The 14,337-nt window shown below is 57.1% G+C and overlaps 6 protein-coding genes across 6 annotated transcripts; 2 read left to right on the top strand and 4 right to left on the bottom strand.

The window, feature by feature from the left end:
• Positions 1 to 622: 622 nt before the first annotated feature.
• On the bottom strand, positions 623 to 2,050 carry LTHEOB_11929 (12-oxophytodienoate reductase; the record flags this gene model as incomplete). The annotated part of the gene is made up of 3 exons (XM_035508739.1): positions 623 to 1,042; positions 1,098 to 1,733; positions 1,787 to 2,050. The coding sequence occupies 3 exons, from the start codon at positions 2,048 to 2,050 to the stop codon at positions 623 to 625; spliced, it is 1,320 nt and encodes a 439-aa protein (XP_035365498.1).
• Positions 2,051 to 2,851: 801 nt separating this feature from the next.
• On the top strand, positions 2,852 to 5,947 carry LTHEOB_11930 (Arylsulfatase protein; the record flags this gene model as incomplete). Its single annotated transcript, XM_035508741.1, has 5 exons — positions 2,852 to 2,854; positions 2,911 to 3,318; positions 3,371 to 3,668; positions 4,216 to 4,573; positions 4,627 to 5,947. The coding sequence occupies 5 exons, from the start codon at positions 2,852 to 2,854 to the stop codon at positions 5,945 to 5,947; spliced, it is 2,388 nt and encodes a 795-aa protein (XP_035365499.1).
• Positions 5,948 to 6,020: 73 nt separating this feature from the next.
• LTHEOB_11931 (Vacuolar basic amino acid transporter 1 protein) lies at positions 6,021 to 8,345 on the bottom strand (the record flags this gene model as incomplete). Its single annotated transcript, XM_035508742.1, has 5 exons — positions 6,021 to 6,102; positions 6,273 to 7,547; positions 7,606 to 7,875; positions 7,957 to 8,041; positions 8,096 to 8,345. The coding sequence occupies 5 exons, from the start codon at positions 8,343 to 8,345 to the stop codon at positions 6,021 to 6,023; spliced, it is 1,962 nt and encodes a 653-aa protein (XP_035365500.1).
• Positions 8,346 to 9,244: 899 nt separating this feature from the next.
• LTHEOB_11932 (Amidase) lies at positions 9,245 to 10,858 on the bottom strand (the record flags this gene model as incomplete). The annotated part of the gene is made up of 1 exon (XM_035508743.1): positions 9,245 to 10,858. One exon carries the CDS (start codon positions 10,856 to 10,858, stop codon positions 9,245 to 9,247), a length of 1,614 nt encoding a protein of 537 aa, XP_035365501.1.
• Positions 10,859 to 11,530: 672 nt separating this feature from the next.
• On the top strand, positions 11,531 to 12,653 carry LTHEOB_11933 (Chitin deacetylase 1; the record flags this gene model as incomplete). Its single annotated transcript, XM_035508744.1, has 3 exons — positions 11,531 to 11,814; positions 11,862 to 12,023; positions 12,077 to 12,653. The coding sequence occupies 3 exons, from the start codon at positions 11,531 to 11,533 to the stop codon at positions 12,651 to 12,653; spliced, it is 1,023 nt and encodes a 340-aa protein (XP_035365502.1).
• Positions 12,654 to 13,113: 460 nt separating this feature from the next.
• Positions 13,114 to 13,947, bottom strand: LTHEOB_11934 (Transcription initiation factor beta protein; the record flags this gene model as incomplete). Its single annotated transcript, XM_035508745.1, has 1 exon — positions 13,114 to 13,947. One exon carries the CDS (start codon positions 13,945 to 13,947, stop codon positions 13,114 to 13,116), a length of 834 nt encoding a protein of 277 aa, XP_035365503.1.
• Positions 13,948 to 14,337: the final 390 nt, after the last annotated feature.

A 14,337-nucleotide genomic window follows, 5' to 3' on the forward strand; every position in this document is an offset into this window, starting at 1 on the left:
AGGGTCAGCCGAGGGGCACGGCGCAAACGAGAGGCGCGAGGGTACGGCGTTGGTGGTGACAAGCAGACTAAGAGTGGCGGGAGTACGCAACGGACGCGCGGAGCACAGGGAGCTTGGACTGGCGCAGGCGTGGTGTTGCGATTGATGTGGAGCGCGCGCGGTAATCAAGGATGCGGCAGCTGTACGCGCATCCCAGTTGTCGATCTACGCCCTCAGTGTCGCTGCCAGGTTTCGCCTTGATTCGGCATGTCAGCGCCTGTGGCGCCTACTCTTCGGGGCCAATACCTACCTACACCTCGGCGCCCCGCAAATCTGCGCGCGCCCGACCAGCGGGCTTTGGCCTTTTCCCCGGATTTGCGCGCGCGCGGACAGGTGCCGGCCGCTTCACGATCATGTGTGCGTGCGCGGCTTGCAGGTGCCGAGCCGTGCCTGAACATCATTTGCTGGTTCTGGCCTGGAGCCGGCACTGCCCAACTCACGCGCACACCGCCGCAATGCACTTGTTCTGCGTTGTGGCTGCGCTCGCTGGAAACAAGGAAGCTGTCAAGCTTGTGTCAAAAAATCGGGCTCGTGTCACGTCGCCCTAACTTTGTTTCGCTGCTTCGTTGCGTAATCTACTGCGCTACTGCTTGATTCGTCGCCCGCCATCTTCGGTCGCTTCGACCTCGACCTTCTTGCCCTGCTTTGCCGCGCGCTGTACTTCCTCCTCCCACGTCGGATAGTCCGTGTACGCTACTTCCCTGTCGGGGAAAGGACCGTAGAATCGAGAACGGTCGTACTTCCTGAGCGGATATCCCTTCTCTAACCGCTCCTTGATGTCCGGGTTGCTGGTAAACAGGCGTCCATACAGCAGCGCATCGTACTTGCCGGATTCGAGGACACCCCACGAGTTTGCATCGTTCCAACCGCCCGCAGAGAAGAAGGGAGTTGGCTTCGGCCCGGCGTTGAAAATCTCTCTGAACATTGACAAATCAACGTTCAAAAGACCCCACGATGCAAGGAAGTTATCCTTCTCCTCGGGCGAAAACACCTGCTCGTACCTCTATGTGTCTGTTAGATTGCAAATACTGTTTACTTGATGGAACCAGGGAACATACCGGCTCGAGAAAACTGACATACGAAAGCGTCGGGTGATTTTTCTTGAGTTCTCGGCACAGGTGGCCCCACGTTTCGACACGTTGCTCTCCACGAGCCTGGTTGTACAAACCGAACGGTGACAATCGGATCGCCAGATTCTCCTCCCCGATTGCAGAGGCGACCTCGGCCATCAGGTCCAGAACAAACTTGCATCTCTTCTCGGGAGAGCCTCCGTACTCGTCAGTCCTCTTGTTCGCGTTGGAAGACAAGAATTGCTCGGGAAGGTAGCCGTTGGCGCCGTGGATCTCGACACCATCGAAGCCGACCTCCATGGCCGTCTTCGCTGCCTTGACATAGTCCCCGATGGTCCGCTTGATGTGCTCAACGCTCAGCTCTATCGGCGGATACTCCCTGAACTTGACAGGCTTGTCCGCGCCGACGGGAGGGTAGGGATAGCACTCTTCCGGATCGTCCCAGAGCACAGCTGACGGGGCAACCGCGGGAGTGCCCGTGAAGGGCTCGATCGTGGTGCGTCCAGCATGCCAGATTTGGGCATAGATATAGCCTCCGGCGGCGTGCACGGCATCAGTCACCTTCTTCCAGCCAGCAGCCTGTTCGGGAATGAATATCCCTGGCACGCCGGGCATTCCGTTGCTCTGAAGAAGCGCATCAGTATAGCCCCAATCCGGGGATTTGTCCTGGCTCGTACCTCTAGGCTAGGCGGAAGCGCCTCGCTGATAAGAAGGCCTCCATCTGTGGTGCGCTGGCGGTAGTGCTCCGCAACCAGCTCGTCCGGGTACCATATGCGGTTTGGCTTCTCGGGTGTACTTTCAGCACTCAGAGGGACGCCTCTGTTGCGGGTCAAAGGAGCAAGGACGACGCGGTGTTTGAGGGTAATTTTGCCGTTGGCAATCTCGAGAGGCGTGAAGAGCTTCGAGGCGGCGCCCTTGGGAGTTTCTATTATGGAACCCATGGTCAGAGACGATGTGCAGTAGAAGCAGGAGAGCGAACGCTACGGAGCGGGAGGCTCGCAGGCGGCTCCAGTCTTAGTACTTCACTTGCCCCTCCCGCCGGGAACGCATGAACAAGGCAACCTTGAGCGCGGCAAGAACATTGGACCGGATTTGGTAGCGTAACGCGTTAGTGGGTTGATGATCCAAGCATGGTGGGCAAGGTGGTGCCCGGGGCCAGAATTTCAACCCTTATCGGGCCTAAAAAGTGTAGTGCCCAGACGCACACTGCGCCCACGCATTGCCCCATACGCCCTCTACAGGGATGGAGAAGGGTTGAATCTCAGAAGGTGAGCCGAGATAACAGCAGAGGAAAAGCATAGCCATTGACTGTAGCCATCACACTTGACATGGCAGTTACGGCCCCCACACCGGAGGATCCACACGCGGCCAGCAAGAGGGTCTGAACTGTCACGGTTTTCCGTATTAGCCGCCTTGCACCTTCACAAGACAGGTAAAGTGGCACTCGGCCCGGCATGGGCCTTGTTCGGGAAACCAAGAGCCTAGCATAGATTAGCATCCTGGCATGCATAATGGACGCTGCGCATGAGCGGGGAATTTCTCCGGGTAAGCAACGGGAGGCTGATGCCAGGGACGCGCCACCGAGGTTCGGTTTCACAAGCCGATAAGACTCGATAACGCTTACTGCATACGCCCTACGCTTGACAGGGTGTGCACACTTTTCTTGGGACCGATTTTGTGATCTGCCCCTGCATCCTCTATCTTTCCTTGACACTTTGGGGTCTGTTTTGCTGGTTGCAAAAATGGTCAGTACTCCTGTTTGGTGACATCACCAATCGCAACTGACACCTCAGGCAACAAGGCACGCGGCGCAACATCAACCAAACTCGTTTATCTGCACCAGGATACATTGCGAGAGTATGCGACAAAGGTTGTATCTGTCGAGCCCGTCACGAGTCTTCCAGATGCCGACAAGGCTCTGCTGAAGAACGCAACCGATGACGACCACGTGGTCATTACCGAGGAGACCATCTTCTACGTGCAGGGCGGAGGCCAGCCCACCGACACCGGCTCGATGACTGCGGAAGACTCGAGCGACGATTCTTTTGCAGTTGTGGCCGTGAGGAAGGCCTCCGAAGGCCGCGTGCTTCATTTTGGGCGCTTCTCCGGCAAGGCTTTCACGCCAGGCCAGACTGTGAAGCAGTCCATCGATGCCGAGAAGCGCGACCTCCATTCACGGATCCATGATGCTGGGCACGTAGTTGGACTGGTACGACACTTCTCCAAAATTTCTGAATTCGTCACTTATCGTTTGGTCATAGGCTGTGCGCCAAGTCGAGGCAGAAACGCCCGAACTGAAGCTGGAGGAGTCAAAGGCGCAGCATTACCCCGGGGCTGCCCATGTTGAGTTCATTGGGCCCATCGACGGCAAATATAAGGAGGCCATTCAAAAGAAGGTTGACGAAATGCTAGAGAAAGACTTGCCCGTAAAGACGTTCTGGTGGACGGAGAAAGAGTGTAGAGAGAAGTGTGTTTACGTCGCGCCTGAGATGACTGCGCCGGACGGAGAGTTGCTACGGGCGGTTGACATCGTCGGCGCCGGAGCATACCCTTGCGGTGGTACGCACGTTGCATCGACCAAGCTATGCGGAAGCATCACAGTGCGCAAAATCAGCAGGAAAAATGGCGTAAGTAGAATATCGTACGAGACGAAGTAGATTCGTACAACAGAACTCATGATAGACTACAATGCTTAGACTTGCTACTCGACATACCATTGCCGATATTCCGAGGAATGTAACACAAACTCTCTACTTTTGCGTTGGCACCAATAAATCCCACGAAGCCACCGTGTCCCATTGCGTGGTGTGAGGGCTTCCATATTTCTATGTGGATGTGCATAGATAACCTCGTGAGTGGTTTGCCGTATCACCTCTGTGGACTGTGGTGTCGTCTCAGCATTGAGGAGATGCTTCCGCCTGCCTAAATAGAGAGCGATAAGGGCACGTCAGCACAGGCCAAAGCACGCAACTAAGGTTTTTAAGGTTATCGGCTTCACCTGGAAAGCCGCCAACTAATATTAGCATCCGCTAATTTAACTCATAGATTCCCCACGCGATTGGACTCACCTAGCACAGAACAATCCGTCAGCACTGAATCAACATAGGCGACATGGCTCCTCACAAGAAACCCAACTTCCTGGTCGTCATTGCCGACGATCTCGGCTTTAGTGACACGGGACCTTATGGAGGCGAGATCCCAACTCCGACCCTCGATCGGCTTGCTAAGGAAGGCATCACAATGACTGGCTTTCACACTGCATCAGCGTGTTCGCCCACCCGCTCCATGCTCATGTCCGGCACAGACAATCACATAGCTGGACTTGGCCAAATGGCCGAATTCATGCGCACAAGGCCGGAATATCAGGGTCAGCCCGGATACGAAGGATACCTCAATTTTCGGGTAGCTGCTCTCCCTGAGATCCTCCAGGATAACGGTTATCACACTATTCTTTCCGGAAAGTGGTGAGTCCCGCAGACAAATGTTTGTTGAAATTAGGATCACTGACTCGAGATAGGCACCTTGGCTTGAAGAAAGAGCTGTCACCCCACGCCCGTGGTTTCGACAAGAGCTTCGTCTATTTAGCTGGCGCTGGCAATCACTACAACAACGAGCCTCAGCTGGGTGACCACCCTTTCCGCCCGGCCGCAGCGTGCGGAGACGGCTTGTGGATGAGAGACGACAAGTTCCTGGACAGGAAGAAGGACATACCCCGTGACTTCTACTCCACGCGCACCTTCTCCGACCAAATGGTCAGTTTCCTCCAAGAGCGCACCGACGCAGAGAAGGAAAAGCCATTCTTTGCGTACCTCGCCTACACAGCTCCCCACTGGCCTCTCCAAGCCCCGCAAGAGACAATCAAGAAATACCACGGCAAATACGACGCCGGCCCCGACGCACTCCGCACCCAGCGCCTCGAACAGCTCAAAGCCCGCGGCCTCGTCCCGTCCGACGTCGAGCCCGCCCCCATGATCGGCCAAATGCTCAAAGAATGGAGCGAGATGAGCGCCTCCGAGAAAGCCGACTCGGCGCGCCGCATGGAGACGTACGCAGCCATGGTCGACCTGCTCGACGCGCACCTCGCCACCGTCATCCAGCACCTCGAGTCGACGGGCGAGCTCGACAACACGTTCGTGCTGTTCATGTCCGACAACGGCGCCGAGGGCAAGCTGCTCGAGGCGCTGCCCGTCATGGCCGGCGTGCCGCTCGTCGAGGTCGTCCGCAAGTTCTACGACAACTCGCTTGCTAACATCGGTAATGCGGACTCGTTTGTCTGGTACGGCCCGCGCTGGGCTTCGGCCGCTACGGCGCCGTCGCGTGGCTTCAAGGCTTGGACGACCGAGGGCGGTATTCGTTGTCCTTGCGTTGTGCGGTACCCGCCGCTGACGGCTGCGGCTGGTGGTGGGGGTGGGGGTGCCATCACGCACGAGTTTACTACCGTTATGGACATCTTGCCGACTGTTCTCGATCTCGCGGGTATCCCGCATCCCGGTACTAGCTTCCGCGGACGTGAAGTCGTCACGCCGCGTGGCAAGTCGTGGGTGCCGTACCTCAAGGGTGAGGCCAAGGCGGTGCACCCGGAGGGCCAGGACGTCACCGGCTGGGAGCTGTTCGGGCAGCGCGCGATCAGGAAGGGGAAGTGGAAGGCAGTCTTCATTCCGGCGCCGCTGGGCAAGGAGGAGTGGGAGCTGTACAACATCGATGAAGATCCGGGCGAGAATCACGATCTGGCGGAGCAAATGCCGGAAGTCTTGGTGCAGTTGTTGGAGGAATGGGAAAAGTACTACACCGAGACTGGCATGTTCGATCCCAAGACTTTACCACAGCCCTACATTTAGAGTATTCTCTTATGGGGAAGGACGATGGTCTGCCATAGAAACTTTGATTCTTTTTTTTATTTACACTGCATCACTACTCCTTTCTTTTCGCCTGCAGAGTTTCAATCTGGTCATTTGACTCCTTTTGCTCCTCAGCAAACTTCGTTCTCGAAGTCCTGTGAAACATCCTGGTGGTTGAAAGGTCAGCCAGACTAAACGGTAGCTGCAACATCCGAAAAGGGGGCCATGTGTTTCTCATGGACTTCGTTGATCGCCTCTTCCTCATCTACACTTAACCTTTTTCCACGTCGCATCAACCCGGGGTCTCGCAACCGGGGACTCTTACCCGCTAGTATCTCCTTCTCTCCCCGGCCGAACCAACCCGCGTTCTCCCGTATCTCCGGCGCCTCCACCTGCTGCTGATGATGTTGATGCTTCTGCCTCTTTTCCCGCCACCGGCTCAATCTCCCCGTTACTCTGCGCCCTCTTCTCAGCCCCTCCATCCCGCTCCACCACAGCCGCCCCTCCTCCTCCTCCTCCTCCTCCTCCTCCCTCCCCTTCCTTCTTATACCTATCATGCGCCGTCGCCAGCGGCACATCAGTCAAAAACGCGCTACTAACCAAACAAGCGCCAATCAGCGGCGCCCCAAAATAAAAAACAATATGCAACCCCCTCATATACACCTCCACCACCTCGGCCCTCTGCTCCTTCGGCAACGTATCCAACAAAATCGACAACTGCGACGCCGCCGCGCGCGGCAAGCCCGCCGGCAAATGATCAACAAGCACGTTATTAATGACCGCCGCCGCACCCCCAAGCCCCACCGCGCCCCCCACCGTCCTCAAAAAATTCCGCAGCCCCGTCACCACCGCGCGATCCTCCTTGCGCGTGTTGCTCAGCAACGCAATCATGACCGGCTGCATCGACAACCCCAGCCCCACCCCCTCGACGACCAGACACCCCACAATCGTCCCCAGCGACGTCGTGGGCCCGAACGCGATCCGCCCGCCCGCGCCGGCCGTCCACAGCACGTAGCCGGTGCGGATGACGGGGTTGCAGCGGCCGAGGCGCGCGATGGCGAGGCCGCCGGCCGCCGACGCGAGCGAGAAGCCGAGGATGAGCGGCAGGATGAGGACGCCCGAGATGAGCGGGGACTTGTCGAGGATGACTTGGTAGTACAGCGGCAGGTAGTACAGGTCCGTGTAGTAGACGACGCCCGAGATGAAGTTGTGCGCGAAGAGGATCTTGGCCGAGGGGAGCTCGAAGAGGCGGAAGGGCATGGTCGGGTGCCGCGCGAAGCGGTATTGGACGATGATGAAGGCGAGGATGAGGATGGTGCCGATGGTGAGGAAGCTGATGACGAGGGCGGACGACCATTCGTACGTGGTGCCGCCGCCGGAGATGGGGATCTGTGGGGTGGGGTTAGCTGGGATTTTGTCTTGGGATGCGGGAAGGCAGCTGCTGCGTACTAGGATGAAGATGACGCCGGCTAGGCTCAGGAACATTCCTGGGTAGTCTATCATCTTGGCCTTGTCGATCATTCTGCCCTGAGATTTCTGACTCTGAGGCGTCGCGAGGAATACGGCAATGCCAGCAATGACCGTTACAGGTACAACGAACCTAGAGATCATGTCAGCTCATGTCATCACCACCAAAGCATGAAGTCTCGGCAACAGACCAAAAAGTCCATCTCCAACCCGCTCTTGACTGCGAGAAAGCACCCCCGATCAACGGGCCGATGCCGTTGCCCAGCGCAATATTCACTTCCATGAGTCCTTGGTATTTGCCCCGTTGTTGCAATGTTGTCAGGTCCGAGAAGATGATCATGACGAGGCTATTGATGCCGCCAGCCCCTATGCCTGCGATGCCACGAAACGTGTACAGAGCAACGGCTGATTTGGCAAACCCGCACAAGAGGTCGCCGATGGCGAGAAGAACCATGCAGATGCTATAACAATAGAGTTAGTGGAACGGAATGTGGGATGTTACATGGATGCTGCGACGAGGAATGCAGATTCAGGGCACCTACAGGAGACATGTTCTCCGACCAAAGATGTCGCTCAGCCTTCCGTTTATGAGCTGGAACGAAGTGTTCGCGATGAGGAAAGATGTGCCTGGTGACGGTCAGTATTCTGGTGGCGCGCCAGCCGGGCGTCTGCTAAACTAACCAATCCAAGATATAGTTTCAAAGGCGTTGAGATCTGTCGCAATAGCGGGGAGCGCGGTTGATACGCTGGTCTGGTCCAAGAACGACACGAACAAGGTGAAGGCTAGGGCGCTCAGGATAACAACCAACCGACCGAAGTTGAACTGGCCTTCGAAATTCTGGTTATCCACCAGTTCAGGCTCGGCCGGTTGGGGGCCGGTTTGTGCAGCAACTGTGGCGGAGGGACCCGCCTGCTGCTTCTCCTCGTCCATGGCAACAGCTGTGGTTCAGCTAAGGAGAATAACGGCCCCTTGGCATGTTCTTGTAGAGGGAATCGGTCGGGCGGAGTTCATGAGGAGGTGAGGTGCGAACACGCTTTCCCCACTGCTCTCGGATCGTAGACAGGCATTCTCGTTCGTGCATAACGCAGAAGTCCGCAGCCGCCATTCCCAGGGTAAAGTGGATCAAGAGAAGCGAGGCGCCCAACAAAGCGAGCTACCCTTGATACGTCAGAAGACGTTCGGTATTGGAGATTACGCAACCATCAGATGGCCAAGAGAATGGTGAAGGAATGGGTAGGATGGTGGGTATAGGCCTAGGCCTGACGGGAAATTAGCACTACTAAGTATCACAGCTCACCCGATATAGAGTGGCGGGCGGATTTGGTGCGCATCGTGCCGTACCTGGCTTGCCGCTGTGGATTATTCCCGTTGTCTCATTCCCGGCCGACGAGTCAGATGGACCTTGCAACAAAGTGTGGTACCCCACCCTTGCAGGTCCCCCGGTCGCTTGCTGCTGACGCTTGCGGCTCATACTTCCGATAATGGTCCTGTGAGCGGAGGAGTCCGCCCCCCGTCCAGCTGGATGGCGTTGTGTGGAGGGGATTGAGGAGGTGTTTAGATAGCTGAAAAGCATGTGGGCGCGTGCGCATAAATCCGAGGAGCTGGGCTGACACGCCGGGACGAGAAATGATCCCGTGTACTTAGCGTCGTGGCGTCCAGTAGACAACATTGTACTTTCCAAAACAGGATAAAGCGGCAAATCTCATCGTGACATCATGAGGGTCTGGAGGCTAACGATGGCAAAATCAGGGGGAAGAAAGGAGTGTACAGGTATACGTCGCATACTTAAAGGGATATTCTAGCCAAGGAAACAAAACATAGGAATACGCTCAAGGCTTTACGTCTTCACACTTGATCTCTTTCCAGTCGTATGCCTTTTGCCATGCGTGGCCGGCCCGGAGAACTTTTCCATCCTGCCACAAGCCGCTCACGATCTGCATAGCAGCAGGAAGCATGACGTTTGGATCCTCTTGGGCTGGTAGCCAGCCGATCGGAATACTCATGGCCGGTTGACCAGTGGCATCAAACATGGTCGTGTTGCTAGTCAGCCCAATAGTTGGAGATATGGTTTCGATCGGAGTTGTCCATTGGCCATGTTTCGGGGCGACAAAGCTTGTTGTTGGCAGAATGAGGACATCGTACTTTTTCAGTGCTTCCTCATACTCGTCGCGCAGCCTGCGGCCCAAATTCTGCGCCTTCGCGTACAGCGTGGGAAACTTTTCCATCAGATAAATTCCATTCAAGAAGATGTTCTTGGTGGTCGGGAAGAGCTTGTCGAATTTCTCCTGGGTCCAAGGGAGTCGGGCTTCCTCAAGCTTCGTCAAGCCCAGGCCGCGACGGCCAGCAGCCTTTCCCATCATTGATAGGCAGCCTGAAACACGCTGCTCAACTGTCCAGATGGCAGTGCCGAGGAGGTGATCCGGTATCGATACCTCTTCGACCGTTGCACCGAGTGCAGAGAACTTGTTGGCTGCATCCAAGACTGCCTTTCGCATCCTCGGTTCGACAATGGCCTGCTCGAAGGCTTCCTTCAATATACCAACACGGAATCCAGACAAGTTCTGGGCGTCATTACGGTCCTGTGAGGCGAGGTCTGCAGCAAAGGTGGTGCTGCCGTGTCTCGGCGCGCCCAGGCCTCGGTCATCGATGCCATCGTACCCCGAAATGGCATCCAAGCACAGAGCAGCATCCATGACAGTACGTGCCAGGGGACCGGCGTGGTCATTGTTGGCGTCGTTGGAGGCAATTCCGGTGTAAGGCACTAATCCGTGGGTGGGCTTCAGGCCAACACATCCACAGAGGGCAGCGGGGACTCGAATGCTGCCGCCTTGGTCGGCGCCAATGGCGAGGTCGACGAGACCAGCAGCCACAAGGGCGGCCGCTCCAGAGGTGCTCCCACCGGCCGAGTAGCCCTTTGCAAATGGGTTCTCGACGGTGCCATGAGAGCTGCTGAAACTCGAGGTGCTCTGGCACCAATTCTCGCAATTGGCGGTGCCGACAACCTCAACGCCTGCTTCAAGCGCCCACGTCACGACTGTGGCATCGGAGTCGGGTGTCCACGGACCTATGGAATCGGTGCCGAGCAGCTGCGGCACGCCTGCAACGGCGATGCAGTCTTTCAAGCAGAGAGTCTTGCCGGTCAAGGGGCCGTTGGTGGACGGGTCGTTGATGGAGAAGGTATGTGCCCAAGCAGCACCGAGGACCTGCTCTTCAGCGGATGGACGATGCAAGTTTCTGCGGGGGAACCTCTGCAGGTCGACTTGAGGGACGTAGTCGGGGAGGGCGTCGACGATTTTGGCGGCGTCGTGAAGGCCAGCGAGCAGCTTGAAGTAGTCGGCCTCCTCTTCCGGCGTCACCGTCACGCCGAGCTTGCCAAACGAGCTGCGCACATCCTCAACGGTGACGGGATTCGCGTCCGAGATGGAAGTGAAGAGGACGCTCATGGCTGGGCGACTGCGAGGGAGCGTCACGTGACCGGGGCACAGCGCGCTCGCTTCCGGGCAAAGGCAATCTCGAACGTCAGACGAGAGACTTGTCGGCGCAGCCGATGGTGTTCTTGAAGAACGCTTGATCGCGCGAACCAGACGGTCCAGTTCCGGGGACGGGTCTGCATCTGGACCGCTTATCAACGCGCAGAGCAGCGCCACCCAGGGCTCCCACCCGCCGATCACGGGCCCGGTCAATCGGCCGCGCCAGAGCTATCACCGACTCGCGCAGCACCACCGCTCACAGCCTCAATGCTCGTCCAATGCCCGCCATCCATTGCTCTATCGTGCCTCTCAGGCCGTCATCTGGTCGGCCTTGCAGCTGGGGAACTTGCCTGATCTGGCGCGCACCCGGAGACACGCACACTCCGGTTCGGCGCGCGATATGAGTCTTCGAAGCAATTGGCCGCGGGATGTGGGATTCTGGGGAAACTGAGACCAGCTAGAAATATTGAGTCGCGCCGGAGTCCGCCCCCAGTGGCCAGTCATCCGTTACCAAGCCTCTAGACACCTCTTTCGCGCCGGCCAGCGTTCCGTGCTCGGAAGAAAGACGCCTGCTGCATTCTCCTGCTCCCTCTGCAACAACTTTTGCATCCTTCATTCCTCGCTCCCGCGGCCTAAATCGGACAGATGTCGACTCCCTACAGCTTTGACAAGGATCCCTCCAAAGTCGCCCCATTCAAGTGGGATGATCACTACGACTTTCCGCGCGATTTGATCGGCTATGGCGAGAAATCCTTCAACCCGCAGTGGCCCAACGGCGCCAAAATCGCCGTATCCTTCGTCATCAACTACGAAGAGGGCTCGGAGCACTCGGTGCTGAACGGTGACTTGCACTCCGAGACGCATCTGTGGGAAGCCCCCGGCGGCGCCCCAAAGATCCAGGAACGCGCCGTGAATATTGAGAGCGAATAGTGCGTGCTTCTTTTTGCCACTTGGACTACGGCTAATTGCCTCCTAGCAATTATGGCTCAAGAGCAGGCGTGTGGAGGTTGTTCCGCTTGTTCAACAAGCATGGCTTCAAATACACCTTGTATGCCGTGGGCCAGGCCCTGGAGATGAATCCAGCCGTGGCCCTGTCGAGCGTTCAAAACGGCCATGACGTGGCCTCACACTGTTACCGGTGCGTTCACACGATTATTGAATCGTTACGAATCATCACTGACACCGCTCCAGCTGGATCGATTACCATGACATGCCCGCCGAAGAGGAAAAAGCTTTGATCAAAAAGGGCATCGAGACCATCCAGCGCATCACCGGCGAAGCCCCCAAGGGCTGGTACTATGGTCGCCTGTCGCCGCGCTCGCACGCTCTCGTCTGGGACGTCTACAAGGAGATGGGCCTCCCGCTCCTGTGGCAGTCCGACAGCTATGCTGATGACATTCCTTACTGGGTTGACGTGCCCGCCGAGAAGGACGATCCCAACCCCCAGGGCTTGCTGATGGTGCCCTACTCGTACGACTGCAACGACTACAAGTTCAACGTCCCCACCGGCTTCAGTGCTCCCATGGACTTTTACGATCACGTCAAGGGCGCCTTTGATGTGCTGTACGAGGAAGGTTCTGAGGGCATGCCGAAGATGATGACCGTCGGTTTGCACTGCAGATGCATTGGTAAGCCTGCGCGCTTTGCCGCGCTGAAGAAGTTTGTCGAGTACATCAGCGAGAAAGAAGGCGTGTGGGTTGCAACACGAACCCAGATTGCTGAGCACTTCAGGGAGAAGTTTCCGTACAGGAAGGGTCACTTGGCGTGAACAGAGCTCACGTGAATAGAGTAAAGAATGATTAGACGGCTCACATTTCCTCTATTGTTTAACGCTTCCGTAATGATCGAGACCAGCATCGAAATTTGCGGCCATTCATACCGTAGCAAGACTACGGAGTAAGCGCAATTTGTTGCTTGAGAGCTCCCGTTGTTCTCATTGTTGCATACGCCTCAATTTTTGTCGCACTTTCATTGTTAAACCTCTGCCACGTCGTTGGGACCTGGTGCCCTGTTTCTTAGTCGTGTCAAACCCAGCCCACGCAGATAACTTGGTATTGCCCTCAGAACGCCTCTTTAATGCAGCCTCAATCTTAACGCCATACAAAACCATGCAAGTCAAGACCGTGCGGAATTCACGGCCACTCTACTCCGCAACTCGTTTGACCGTAGGCCGCGGGAGTGATCAATTGCAAAGTACCAAATCCAGTACTTCGGTCTCGAATCCTCACTTATTTCTTCTTGTCGGAGTAGTCCCTGAAGACGTTCAACATGTGCGTGTTGGACGTCTTCATACCCTTCCGCGGCGCCTTCTTCTTCTTCTTTTGTGGCTGATTGTTGAGAGGCTTAGATTCCCTCGGAGCGCTCACAGGCTTCAGGCCAGCTGCTTCCAGTCTCGAGCGCATATCGTCGGGGTTGGCCGGAAGCGCGATGCTCAGGAACATGCTGCGGAACTCCGGGTCGATGTTGTGTGACAGAGAGGGATCGTTCTGCCAAACCAGAAGAGGCTGGCCCGTCTTCTGGTTGCGGGTGACCAGGATCTCCCCCTTCTTGTCCAGCTCATTGATGGCGTCAATCGCTCCCGTCCACCCATCCTTCAGCTCCGAGACCTTGATGCCCACCGAGCTTGTCTGTCGCTGCAAAAGGCCCTTCAACTGCTCGGCAGAGCGCACGTTGTGCTTGGGGCGGTAGCGGTAGGAACCTAACCCCTTGAAGCCGGTCGGATCGAATTCAACCTTGTCGTGGCGTTGCAGGATGGTGGTCAACAGCTTCCAGTCACGGCCGCCTTTAGGTGCCGGTCTAGGCTTCGCACCAGGGCCACCGGGCTCCTGAATGGACAGGTACTTGAAAACGTCCTCGAAAGTCATAGCTTTGTCGTTTTCCTTGAGGTAGTCGAGCGCGAAGGTGACACGGGTCATGGTCTCCAAACCAGAGCTTGTATTCTCCGGTTGCGAGTAGACTGGCGCGCTGGGATCGGGGCGCGGGCGCTTTTTGCCAGTCTGCGACGAGTTCGACGGCGTGGGCGAGGGCGCGGAGGTCGCGCTCGACGGCTTGAGGAAGGACATGGTGAGGAGCGGCGCTGGGCTGTCGCTAGCTGAACGCGATCGTGAGGATATTCGAGTCGAGCAGCTGCCTTGCCAATCGCAAGCAGTGCTAGCGGCCTTTGACGAGCTACCGAGGCGGCGCTGGCGATCCTAGGACGACGTGGGAGGAAGAGCGACGGGACAGAGTGGTGAGGTTGGAAGGTTTGAGTGCAGCCTACCTTAATGACGGCCTCAGGCAGGCGGCCCGGCAGAACTCCGGCAAAACCCCGCGCGCGTGCCAAGGCCCGCTTTCGCGCGAGCAGCTCATTGACGTTCGCCGCGCCTCCGTCACGGTCAAAGAAACATCACCAACCTCTCCACGCGCCCCGTCCCCACTTTCTTTCCATTGTGGGCCGCGCTTTACAATCCACT

This window comes from Lasiodiplodia theobromae (assembly GCF_012971845.1).
Source record: "Lasiodiplodia theobromae strain AM2As chromosome Unknown scaffold_55, whole genome shotgun sequence".
NCBI classification, from domain to species: Eukaryota; Fungi; Ascomycota; class Dothideomycetes; order Botryosphaeriales; family Botryosphaeriaceae; genus Lasiodiplodia; species Lasiodiplodia theobromae.